The sequence below is a fragment of the Tupaia chinensis genome, unplaced genomic scaffold (genome assembly GCF_000334495.1).
Source record: "Tupaia chinensis unplaced genomic scaffold, TupChi_1.0 Scaffold000451_1, whole genome shotgun sequence".
Lineage (NCBI taxonomy): Eukaryota > Metazoa > Chordata > Mammalia > Scandentia > Tupaiidae > Tupaia > Tupaia belangeri.
Window position 1 is genome coordinate 244,314 of NW_006159957.1, and position 13,436 is coordinate 257,749.

Consider the following 13,436-nt stretch of genomic DNA (forward strand, 5'->3'; position numbering starts at 1 on the left):
TTTCCCTCTTGAGGGATTGCTAGTTCTTCCAGAGAAGGAACTCTTCAATTCCACAGGGCACATAGGAATATCATATCATTGATCTTTAATAAATAAAAAATAATGATTAGCTTGTATTCATTTCTTTTTCCATTGCCAGAGAAAGACAGAGAGAGAGGGAGGGAGGGGGAGAAAGACCCCCTGATGGGGTATGGTCACATCACAATCCTTTCTCCATCTGTCAGGATTTGGGGCATACCCGTGTTCCCAGCATGTTTTTTCTAGCCACCAGGGCCAAGAGTCAAACTGCTATCGGTCATGTGGGATCTGGCTCACTGCTAGGCTATGGGGCCGACCCAATAATTCATTTTTAAAAGTCGTTTATCGTACAGGAACCAGCAGTTAGCGTAATGACTATGTCACTGAACTCCTATGTAGTCGACTGCGGTTCGAGTCCCGGACCTGGTGGCTTAAACTCATGCCGGGTGTGTGTGCGTGCCCAAGATCCTGAGAGGAGAATGGAGGAGAAGGGATTGCAGCGAGGCCATCCCCCTGGGGGGTGATTTCTCGCTTTCTATCTCTCTGTCTCTCTCTGTCTTTCTGGCAAGTGCATACGCCCTATAGCAAAAACCTCTCTCTCTCAAAAAAAAAAAGGTCATTTATAGTATAGAGAGTCCGTATTACTCATGTTCGCCCCCAGCAACCTTGCTAAACACTGTCATCATCTTGTTCAGCAGATAAGATGGGCAGGGAGGTAGTGACTTGACCCAGACGCCATAGCTAACGTGAGCGGAGTCCGTTCTCGAAGCCAAACATCACGACTCCAATCTGCAGCCTTTTCCCACCACTGCATGCTAATAAGTGTCACTCCACCATAAAAACGGACCAAAGCTGGCATTTCAAAACTCAGGCCTACACAGTGATAAATCTGTAGGGTAGTATAAAAACATCTATAGAATGCTTTATCTCACAAAACATTTCTCCACTGGGTGACCAGCATTTATAATAAATTTGCAAAGGAACTGGGTTTTTAAAACAGCAATGAGTAAAGAATTTTTTATAAAATTAAGCACCCATTTTTTAAAATTTTTTTTCTTTTTTTTTTCTTTTTATTTATTTATTTTTTGGATGGGTTGTTGGCTATAGGGCGCGTGCTCTCGCCAGACAGAGAGAGACAGAGAGACGGGAAGCGAGAAATCACCCACCCCAGGGAGGATGGTCACGCCGCAATCCCTTCTCCATTCTCCTCTTGGGATCTTGGGCATGCATGCACACGCTCCCGGCATGAGTTTTAAGCCACCGGGTTCAGGACATGAACCATGGTCAACTATGTGGGAGTCCAGCGACATAGCCATTACTCTAACTGCTGGTTCCCCAATTTTTTTAAAGAATTATTTACTTAATTTTTGTTTATTTATTCATTTATTGTTAATGTGACCAGAGAGAGACACAGAGAGAAAGAGAAAGAGAGAGAAAGTAAGTGAGAAAGCAAACCACCAGGTCCAGAACTTGAACCATGGTCGACCATGTGGGATTGTCCAGCACCCTAGCCACGACGCCACCTGCTGGTCCCCAAGCACCCATTTCTAACTTATCAGTTGTGTGTAAACATAATGTTTAGTTCTACAGTGTCACCAGAAAAAAGATTTCATTCTCTGCTCAAAAATCTCTCAGGATAAAGATTTAAAATAAAAAACTAAAAGCACATGAGTAGAAAACTCATGGTTATTTGAAAGACTATTCCACTAAAAATGCCCATGCCCGCCCCTGAGGTCTTGAGGGATGTCTGATAAGTTTGGCAGGAAGCAAGCTATTCCCAGAGGCATGGCTTAGCCTCAGCAGAGCGGAAATGTGGAACAGAGGAGGCCCAGAGGTGGAAGGCTTTGTAGAAGGTTAAGAGCCACTGAGCTATTTTTAGCAGCTGTGTTTATGCCTCAGGAGAAGAGCTGGCTCAGGACTCTGTTGGTGCTCAGTTGGGATCAGCCTTAGGGACACTATGATTTGGGTAAACCATAGTAACTCCACTTTCAATCTCGACAGCAGTTACTGGATTAACCCCAAATACATTTGCACTTGATAGACCTTAATTGATCATCTGTGGTATACTCGGAGTATGCTCACTGTTGGAGAAATGAAGATCGGGGATTGTCATTGTCCTTGAGCTGCTCACTGATGGTTGTCTACACAGTAATGAAAGAGCAGGGGTGTGGAGAAAGGAGGGGATGAGGGAACAGGGTCCCAGAGGGGTGTGCCCAAGGGACTAAGAGAGCCCAGGTCTAGGTACAGCTTTGAGCAGGTCTGATAATGCAGTTTGAGAAGCGAGATTTCCACAGAGTGAGTTATCCCAGGAGCCATCTATGTTTTTGCTAAGGAGGATGACTTTTTTGCTGAGATAAAAGTTGGTTCACTTCCCTTTTCCCTGGAGGAACGTGGCAGTCTAGGATTGCCAAAGGCAGGAGATGAGAAGAGTTGGCCACGGGCTGAATCCCATCTCACTACGTAGTGGGAGTTGCAGTCCAGAGACCACCTTTACCACACAGTCAACCTTGGAGCCAGGCATTGCGTGGCATTACCAAGGGATTTCCTTCTTCGGCTTTCTCTTATGGCCCCAGAGGAAGCCATAGACAGCAGGGTCCATTGAGAGCTGCATATTAAGAACCCCACTTGTCCCTGCAGCGTGTTGATGCCCATGTTCAATAACAAGTAGTCTTCGGTGCCCAGGAGTTAGGCCCAGAGCTGTCCAGAGGCTTGGGGTAGAGCAGTGAAGAAGATGGGACCCTGCCTTCAAGGAGCTCAGGGTCATAGTTGGAAGGCAGGGTAGACAACCAAGAAAATAAACCACGGTCCAATTGAAGTCCAATTTAAAAAGGAAAGCCTTTCAGGACCAGCAGTTGGCATAATAGCTACATCATTGGGCTCCCATGTAGTTGACCGGGGTTCAAGTCCCAACCCGGTGGCTTAAATTCACACCAGGCGCATGTGCATGCGTGCCCAAGATCCCGAGAGGAGAATGGAGGAGAAGGGATTGCGGTGTGGCCATCCCCCCTGGGGGGTGATTTCTCGCTTTCTGTCTCTCTGTCTCTCTCTCTCTCTCTGGCGAGCGCATGCTCCCTATAACAAAAATATCTCCAAAAAAAAAAAAAGAAAGAAGGAAAGAAAGAGGTGCCCAGTGTGGCTGGTGGAAGCCTAGACAGCTTGTGTTGAAGTGCCAAGACAAGGTTGGGGTGGGGTCCCCCAGGGAAGAGCAGCACTGCCACTTACTGGCCATTTGTAGCTTCGCAGTGAACCCGCGTGTTCCTGGGAAACCCATACCACCAAGTGATGGATGGCCTCAGGACACAGCACTGAGAGAACCAGCAAAACAGAAATGCTTCTCAGAACCCGTGAGCATGAGTGGTTCTAACAACTCCAACTAGCCGATCTTTCGAATGTCCACATAGTCCATGAATAGTGTTGCTATAGAGACATTAACACGTAAAACTGCATAGCAACTATAAGATGTATATATTTTTTCTATACATATGCCTAGGGAGTACAGGGGTCCTTATCCATCACCAGTTGCTACCTATTAATACTGTAATCCAATGGCTATATAAAAAAATAGGAGATATAAGGAAAAATAGATACAAGAGAACAGATACTGGATTCTTAGAAAAGTCATGACGTATTTTTCTATGTTTTTCTGGGCAAGAATGAGCCATGACTTTTCCAACAACCCAGCCTAAGGGGAGAAGTCTAGCTGAGGGTCCTCAATGTGGTGGGCAGTATGCTTGATGCTTCACATGTGCTGTCACAATGCTGGTGACTGACAGCCAGGGACAGGCCGGGAGTGTAATGGGACTCCCCATGGACGTGCCTGAATCCAGCACTCTCGTTCTTCACCTTGCGTGAATCAGCCTCGCTCATTTCTGGGTAAGAATGTAGGGGGCGCTCTTAAGATGTAGGCCTCTGAGGAACCAGCAGTTAGAGTAATAGCTATGTCGCTGGACTCCCACGTAGTCTACCACGGTTCGCGTACCAGACCCGGTGGCTTAAAACTCACGCCGGGCGCGTGTGCGTGCGTGCCCAAGATCCCGAGAGGAGAATAGAGGAGAAGGGATTGCGGCGTGACCATCCCCCCTGGGGGTGATTTCTCGCTTTCTGTCTCTCTGTCTCTCTCTGTCTGTCTGGCAAGCGCACGTGCTCTATAGCGAAAACCCCTAAAAAAAAAAAAAAAAAAGAGGGAGGCCTCTGCCCCGAGTGAGCATGCGTGGCACACTTTGTGAGCATCCATGAGCAGCCCTCTGACCCCCATGCCCTCTCCCTGAGCTTGGCCCCTTGCACCAGCGAGAGCCCTGAAGCTCAGCTGCTAGGTGTCTGAGTGTGGTTTCCACCCAGTTCTTCAGACTTAGGGACTTCTGGTCATTCCACTGCACCAACCGAATCTGGGCCAAGACGCGCTCATTTGCTTCTAAGAATACAATGATGCCTGAGGTCCAGAGCCTCAGGCCCTTGTCATCTGTGGGATGGTTCAGAGTGTGTGTGGGGGTGGGTGGGTGAGTGTGTAAAACACTGGGATGATCCTGATGTGAGCCGGCCAGGCCATCACGCCAGAAAGACAGAGAGGGGGAGGCCATGTCTGCACAGGGAGACAGGGAGCGTGCTCTAGGTAGGAAAAGGGGGCCGAGGGGACGAGGTGTTTGAGGGGTCACTGAGCTTCATGCAGGGTGATGGAGGTGGAGGAACAGCAGGAGAAAGGCAGGCCACGTGTCCTCAGGCTTCCCGGATGCACCTGCTTATGTCAGCCCACGGCAGGAGCCCGGCAGCCTTCTGGACCAGAGAAATCCCTATTTCTTGATTCTTAAAGGGAACTCACTGTCCTGCCAGTCTGGACTGGAGTCAGGCAGTTGGAGTGGAACTGGGTCACCGAGTTAGAAACATCTGTTCCACCCACGTCTGAGTTCCAAGCCCGGCAAACACAATGCTCTGCGGACGACACTGGGAAACCCTGATCACTTTCATTTCGTTATCTGGAGCAGGAACCATTTAATGGGTAGAAAACGTCTGTGTTATAAGCAGCAGGAAGCAGGACCCTGCCTCAAGGTCCTACTGAAACCAAGCTATGGCCTCCGGAGGCCTCAAGCCCAGAAGCTGACTTCCACACACAAAGTGAGGCCCCCTCTAAAGGGCTGGCCCCAGATCACCTGTCTCCAGGAAACTCTGCAAGGTTCCTGGTGAAAAACCAGCTTCTGCTAGCAACCGCTGTGCCCAAGGCCATAGGCCAGGCTGGTACCCGTAGCTCAAGGAGCACCATGTCTTCTCAGTCCTACTGCCTGGGCACATTTGCCTTCAGCAAAAGCAATCCAAGACAACTTTCTCCTGTCCTCCTCTCCCTAGCAGGCAGAGCAGCCCTGAGGCTCCTCCATTTGTCTCCCAGGATGCAGACCTGAGCTCAGTTTAGACCAACCCAAACCATAGCCACAGATTGCAAACTGCTCCGGCCCACCTTGTGCGATGCTTTGCAGTGGCCCAGGGCCTCCTACGGTGCCGTTTACAACCCTGAGCTGCCTTGGAGGGGAATGGAGGGTGCACCTCTCCGAGGGCTCTGCGACCTCTGACAAGTCACTTACTTCTCCCATCTTCGTTTCCTGGCCTGTAAAGTGAGAGAACACACCAACCACTTTTGGCCATAAAGCTTTTCCAGAATGAGGCTTGCTTCTTGGATTAAAAATAGATGTACATCCCTATCTCACAAGGCTGCTGTGAGCCAGATCCGTAAAAGTGCCAAGCGCAGAAGTGTCAGCCTGTGAGTTAGGCCAGGGCGGGTGGTGGAATTATTTCCCGTTAACGAGGAGGGAACTGGGGATCCAAGAGACACAAGCCACAGCTCAAGGTCAAAGAGCCTATTGCAGCCTCCTCTCTCCCCTTCCAAGCAGCTGAGGGCAAGAATGAGGCAATTCTGGGACCAGCAGTTAGCATAATGGTTATGTTGCTGGGCTCCCATGTGGTCAACTACGGTTCAAGTCCCGGACCTAGTAGCTTAAACTTACACCAGACACATGTGCGTGCATGCCCAATATCCCGAGAGGAGAATGGAGGAGAAGGGATTGCAGTGTGGCCATCTCCCCTGGGGGTGATTTCTCGCTTTCTGTCTCTCTCTGTCTTTCTGGTGAGTGCATGCGCCCTATAGCAAAAACCTTTCCAAAAAAGAAAAGAAAAGAAAAGAAAAGAAAAGAATGGGACAATTCTGAGACCAAAGAGGCCATCCTCCCAGGTAGGTGTGAAACAGCATCCAGACTGCCAAGCTTCTGTCTGTCTGTGAAGCTCTGGGGACCCGTAAATGTTATACTGCAGGTAGGTGTGCCCTCCTGGTCTTCCTGAAGACAGCTGCTCCCCAACACCCCCACAAGCCGTTCAGGGAGAGATGACAAGTGCCAACTTCTTGCTGAAGTGCTAACAGCCCCTCTCTGCTTTCTCTCTCCTCTGCCTGCAGACCTGGCCCAAGTTTTGCAGAGCCCGGATGGCAACTGGGTGGCCCTGAAGGACGGTTCTCTGCCCCCCACCCGCCTGCTGGCCAAACCTAAGAGCGGGACCTTTCAGGCCCTGGAAGTGGCCTCAAGTGTGGCCTCTGCTTATGATGAGATGGGGTCCGACAGCGAGGAGGACTTCGACTGGAGCGACGCCTTGAGCAAGCTGTGCCTGCAGTCCCATGGCCTGCCTAGGAACCCCCAGCCTCAGCCCATTCAGGCAGAGGGGCCCAGCCAAGGCCTCTCAGCTGCCTTCCCCACTTCCGGGGCCTCCTGCAACCCTGAGGCTACGTGCTCTGATTCAGAGACCTCTTCGGCCAGCTCTTCCCGGGAAGCTGGGCGCCGGGCCAGACTGTCCTGGTTGCAGAGGAAGGCGCCCAGGAACCCCATGGCTGAGAAGATGGGCCTGCAGGGGGAGCTGGATGTGAACTTCAATCCCCAGATGGCCAGTGGTGAGACGTCGGACAGCAGCGAGCAGGAGGACACTCCCCATGCCACAGACCGGCGGGCCAGGAGGTGGAGAAGGGCCCAAGTAGGTTCAGAGGAACCAAGCAAGGAACCCTCTTCCCCCAGCACCCATCCTCAGGACCCAGACATTCAGCAGGTAATCGAACTTAGGCTTGCATGCAGACGCCCACTTTGTAAGGGGGCTGTGCCTTCCTCCACGCTGGAGTGACAGAGAGCCCTGGTGTGGAATCTGCAGACCCAGAGTCACTCCTTGGTTTTGCTGCTGTCTAGACAAGTCACATCCACTCTCTGGGGCTCCATGTCCTCCTCTTTGGAGATGAGAATTCAGTGTGGCTTGTGACGAGTGATCCCAGATCAGCGGCATCAGCACCACCTGGGAGCCCATTAGAAATGCTGATTCTGGGGCCAGCAGTTGGCATAATGGCTAAGTCACTGGACTCCCCTGTGGCCGACCACCTCCCATGGCCTGCCTAGGAACCCCCAGCCTCAGCCCATTCAGGCAGAGGGGCCCAGCCAAGGCCTCTCAGCTGCCTTCCCCACTTCCGGGGCCTCCTGCAACCCTGAGGCTACGTGCTCTGATTCAGAGACCTCTTCGGCCAGCTCTTCCCGGGAAGCTGGGCGCCGGGCCAGACTGTCCTGGTTGCAGAGGAAGGCGCCCAGGAACCCCATGGCTGAGAAGATGGGCCTGCAGGGGGAGCTGGATGTGAACTTCAATCCCCAGATGGCCAGTGGTGAGACGTCGGACAGCAGCGAGCAGGAGGACACTCCCCATGCCACAGACCGGCGGGCCAGGAGGTGGAGAAGGGCCCAAGTAGGTTCAGAGGAACCAAGCAAGGAACCCTCTTCCCCCAGCACCCATCCTCAGGACCCAGACATTCAGCAGGTAATCGAACTTAGGCTTGCATGCAGACGCCCACTTTGTAAGGGGGCTGTGCCTTCCTCCACGCTGGAGTGACAGAGAGCCCTGGTGTGGAATCTGCAGACCCAGAGTCACTCCTTGGTTTTGCTGCTGTCTAGACAAGTCACATCCACTCTCTGGGGCTCCATGTCCTCCTCTTTGGAGATGAGAATTCAGTGTGGCTTGTGACGAGTGATCCCAGATCAGCGGCATCAGCACCACCTGGGAGCCCATTAGAAATGCTGATTCTGGGGCCAGCAGTTGGCATAATGGCTAAGTCACTGGACTCCCATGTGGTCGACCACGGTTCTAGTCCCGGACCCGGTGGCTTAAACTCACCCCAGACGTGTGTGCGTGCGTGCCCAAGATCCCGAGAGGAGAATGGAGGAGAAGGGATTGTGGCGTGACCATCCCCCCTGGGGGGTGATTTCTCGCTTTCTGTCTCTCTGTCTCTCTCTGTCTTTCTGGCGAGCGCACGCGCCCTATAGCAAAAACCTCTAAAAAAAAAAAAAAAGAAAAAAAGAAAGAAAGAAAGAAATGCCGATTCTCAGGCCCCGGCCCCACTAAATCAGAAATTCTGGGACTTGGGCCCTGCCATGTCTGTTATGACAAGCCTCCAGGTGATCCCACTGAAGTTGGAGGGCTACTGGCTTAAGGCGAAGGGTGAAGACTCTAGAGTCTGGCTACCCCAGCTCAAATCCAACTCTGTGACTTTGGTCAAGGTTTTTGCGTCCTTCTCAGTTGCCCCATCCGTAAAATGGAGACAGTGTTTGAATTTACCCCAAGAGTTGATTGTAACAAGTAAATGAAGTGATGTTTTAAAACCTGAGCTCCGTCCTAGGCCTGGTATGAGAGCTCAGGGGGTGTGGTTTCCATGGGACAGCTCAGGGCTCGGTTTACACACATACTGCAATTCTTCCTCGTCTCAGGGTCCTCCGCGGCTCTGTCCAGTAGTGTCATTCATGAACCCCCTTTGAAAAGGTGATGAAAATGATGAACACCCTCCCTAGAAAAATGCACCTGCACACACACACACGCACACAGACACACACAGAGTTCTGCTTACACTTTCAGATCATTCCTGGTCAGTTGGGTTTGACGGTCCAAAGGCACCCTGCTCATTCCCAACCCTTAGCCTTTGGCCATGCGGTTCCCTGCCCTTGCTCTGCAGGGGAAGCGCTGCATCACCGTGGACCCCATCCCAAACCTCATGGAGCCCACCCTGGCCTCCCCATCACGGTGTCTCCTCAACTCAGAAGTATTACGTGGGACTTGGAAAGCTTAAATGACCTCCTGAAAGCAATGGGTGGCAGTATTTAAAACTCAGCCTGATGAAAAATCTAGTTATGTCACCGCACCCTTCAGTAGGTACGTAGGCATTGACCACCTTATAGTCAACATGACCTTTTACACTCCTGGAAAACCCGACTCACTTCCCTGAACGTCATTGCGGCCCTCGAACCCAGCTGCCATGTCTGCACCCTTACTTTGGGTTCTGTCCAAAGCAGGCCCTGGGGACTGGCAGGTAGCATGGTGGTTAAGGTGCTGGACACTCCCACATGGCTGACCATGGTTCAAGTCCTGGACCTGGTGGCTTGACTTCTCCCTTTCCTCTCTCTCTCTCTCTCTCTCTCTCTCTCTCTCTCTCTCTCTCTCTCTCTCTCTCTCTCTCTCTCTGTTGATAAATTAAAATAAATGAATGAGTAAATAAAATTTAATAAAATAATTCTTTAAAAAAAAAACAACAAAGCAGACCCTGAGTGAAGGAATTGGATGTAGGTAGTTTATGTGGAAGGAGATCCCAGGAAGCGCAAGGGTGGGACAGAGAGGTGGGAAGGGCTGATTAAGGCAGTCTATAGGCAGCGATAGCCTATAGGACTATAGTCCATAGGGTTCCATCCCACTAGCCACCCTCTGAGAAGCCATACAGGACGCAGTTTAGAATTGCCCCACCAGGGGGCGAAAAGCACCTCTCTACAGTTTCCTATCTCGTTGGTAGAGGCTTGTCCAGGATGGGCCTTAACTCTGGACACTGCCAGGTGGTGTGGGTGGTGCCTGAGAAATCCCTCAGCTGGATTAGCTCATGGAGAGAGAAACCTGGGCTTCCACGGGCCAGAAACTGTCCCCCAGAGCTGTGAGCAGCTCATGCAGGTCCAGGGTCTCAGAGTGCGGCAGCCTGAGGCCCTCAGGAGAGAGGTGCGGACTCAGAGGTTCTCAAGTCACGGAATCCGATGTCCGTCCTCCCTGACCTGCTCATACTTTGCCTAGGGGAAGTCTTTCATTTGATCCAAGCTCTCATTTTCTCCTTGGTGAAATAGAAAATTATTAAAGATAGGCTTCATGGAATCGGGACAATCATAGAAGAAAAGTTAAAGGGTTGGTTCGACAGGAAGTCATTATCATCTAGCTTGGGGGAAAACTTGTCCAGAGATCTTAGGTGACTTCAAGGCCTCTTCCTGAGGACTCTTTGCACAATCCACTCACAAGAAAAAGCCACGTCTCCACCACAACTAGGCTCCTGAAGTTCCCTACTTATTGTGAATGGGCTTGAGGGTTATCTTCTAGAGTTCAGCATTGCAAAGCTCCAAATAGAGGGAAGACACAGCCCAGCAGAAAGGTGGGAGCCCCCTGTTACCTCTGCTTCCGTGGGAGTGACCTTGAGCAAAATGGCAGTGCCTTCTCCTCCCCACTAGGTGGCGATAGTGCTGCTTTTCTGGCGACATCAAACCCTAGCCCTCTGCGTTCTCCCTTCAATTCAGGTTTTACTAGCACCGTTCTCATCTCCAAAAAGATAGATTAAATTGTAAATGTAAATGGTTCACTTAACTTTTTAGTTATATAAATAAATTAGTATCGTGTAAGAGAAATAAATAGTATATCATGTAAAAAATATTAAAACATACAGATCCAGTTCCTCTTGACCAAGTCCCTGTCATCTCCCCGGAAATGACCACCAGCGTATTTGGTAGGAATCACGCCGGTCTTTGTGCATCTGTATACATTTTGAAATCTAGTTCACTAAGTGTATTTGTGTTTTAGAAAAATTAGCATCTCATTCTCCATGTTCTTCCACCAGCCTCTCTTAACAGTGAGTGGTAGAGGTGTCAGTGCACACAGATGTATTCGTTCCACCGCAGAAGATGGTGTCAGGGGGGTATACCAAGAGGGGAGTGTGGCAGGGAGTCTTTCCACACTCTTGTAGACAATCAGAGATGCGTTGTCGGGACCAGCAGTTAGCGTAATGGCTATGTCGCTGGACTCCCATGTAGTCGACTGTGGTTCGAGTTCCGAACCCGGTGCCTTAAACTCACGCTGGGCGTGTGTGTGTGCCCAAGATCTTGAGAGGAGAATGGAGGAGAATGGATTGTGGCATGGCCATCCCCCCTGGGGATGTCTCTCTGTCTCTGTCTTTCTGGCACCCTAGCAAAACCCTCTCCAAAAAAAAAACAGAGATGCATTGTCTGGGACCAGCAGTTGGCGTAATGGCTATATCACTGGACTCCCATGTAGTCGACCGTGGTTTGAGTCCTGGGCCCAGTGGCTTAAACTCACGCTGGATGTGTGTGCGTGCATGCCCAAGATCCCTAGAGGAGAAGGGATTGAGGCATGGTCTTCCCCCCTGGGGAGAGGGGTGATTTCTCGCTTTCTGTCTCTCTATCTCTCTCTGTCTTTCTGGCAAGCACATGTGCCCTATAGCAAAAACCTCCCCCTGCCAAAAAAATAGAGATGCATCATCTGTCAATATGATAATTTTAAAACAATAACAAATCAATAAAAGTCTATCTTCTTTTTCTTGGGACCAACAGTTGGCATAATGTTTACGTCGCTGGACTTCTACATAGTCAATCGTGGTTCAAGTCTCTGACCCTGTAGCTTAAAACTCACACCAGACATATATGCGTGCGTGCCCAAAATCCCAAGAGGCATGGCCATCCTCCCTGTGGGGGGTGATTTCTTGCTTTCTGTCTCTCTGTCTCTCTCTATCTCTCTGGCGAGTGCCCATACTCTGTAGCAGAAATATCTCAAAAAAAATTTTTTTAGTCTATCTTCTTTTTCTTATCACCTTATACCACATGGGAGCAATTTTAAGCAGTGCTAGTGGTTACGTATTCTTCCCTGATACGCCAGGTGGGTTCCAGCACCTCCCCACAGACCCCTGTAGTTCGCCGCCACTTTATAATGATGGATATTTAAAACCTTTTTCCTTTACTTTTTTTTTTAATTTGCGAGAGGGCTCATGCACTTTCCAGAGAGAGGCTGAGAGAGAGAGGGAGAGACAGAGAGGGAGAAAGCACCCTATACTCAGTAGGAAGTGGTCACACCACAATCCCTTCTCCTCCATTTCTCTCAAGATTTGAGGGGACACATGCACACACGCCTCGTGTGTTTCTCAAGTTGCCAAGGTCAGGATTTGAGCTGCGGTCAGTTATGTGGGATCTGGCTCCTTCAACTCCAGACTTCTTCAGTGTTTTGCTTTTCCAAACAATATCACAGGGGATGTCATTGTGAAAACCTCTTTTTATTGTACAAGTACAAGAAACAGAATTGCTGACTTGAGGCAGATAAGGGGTCTTTAAAGTAGACTTGCCAAATTACGCTCCTGAAATCTCATAACAATTTACATAGTCAGCACAGTGTATGAGAATATTCTCTCGCGTTGTCAACAATAGTGTTGTCAGTCTGTTCAATTTTTGCCAATCTTACGTGAGAAAAAAATTCCTCTTTAGTTAACATTTTTATAATTACTACTGAGATTGAACATTTTGTTTCTGTGTTTAAGGCAATTTGCATTTTTCTTCTGTGAAGGACACATTTATATTTCTCATCTATTATTCTATTAGACTGTCTTTTTCTCATCGATTGCTAGAAATTCATTTTATTTTCTAGTTATGTTATAGATTTTAGTTCTTTGATGCTTACATATAAGAATATTTTTTCTAGGACCAGCACTTAGTGTAATGGCTATGTCGCTGAACTCCCATGTAGTTCATAGGAGTTCGAGTCCCGGACCCGGTGGCTTAAACTCACGCTGGGCACGTGTGTGTGCGTGCCCAAGATCCCAAGAGGAGAATGAAGAAGAAGGGATTGCAGCGTGGCAATCCCCCCCGCCCCAGGGGTGATTTCTCACTTTCTGTCTCTCTGTCTCTCTCTGTCTTTCTGGCGAGCGCATGCGCCCTATAGTAAAAACCTCTTAAAAAAAAAAAAAAAAGAATGTTTTTTCTTTGTCACTTTTTGTCTTTATTTAAGTTGATTTTACATATAAAAGTCTTTAAGAATAATTTTTTCAACTATTTCCATTATTTGTGCTTTGTTGAAAGAAAGCCTTAAACTCCAAGATTATAAGAATTTTCTCCAATTTGTTTCCTCATGCTTTATAATTTCATATTTTCCGCTGGGCCCTTTAATTCTAGCTGTAATTTACTTTTCCAGATGGTCTGAAGTAAAATCTAACCTTATTTTTTTTTCAAACTGAGCATTTGTCACCAATCCTTATTAAATAATTTATGCTGATAATGCATATTTGCCTTCACTTAACACACACCTTTACGTATCAATATTACATATCCTGTCATCTGGGATCATAA

The 13,436-nt window shown here is 49.2% G+C and overlaps 1 protein-coding gene across 1 annotated transcript in view; it reads left to right on the forward strand.

The window, feature by feature from the left end:
• The window catches only part of MYRIP (myosin VIIA and Rab interacting protein), a gene marked incomplete in the record, with an annotated part of 307,310 nt that overhangs the window by 216,386 nt on the left and 77,488 nt on the right, over window positions 1–13,436 (forward strand). The window contains 1 exon segment of the mRNA XM_014590459.2: window positions 6,452–7,089. Within this exon segment, the coding sequence (XP_014445945.1) occupies window positions 6,452–7,089 (638 nt within the window).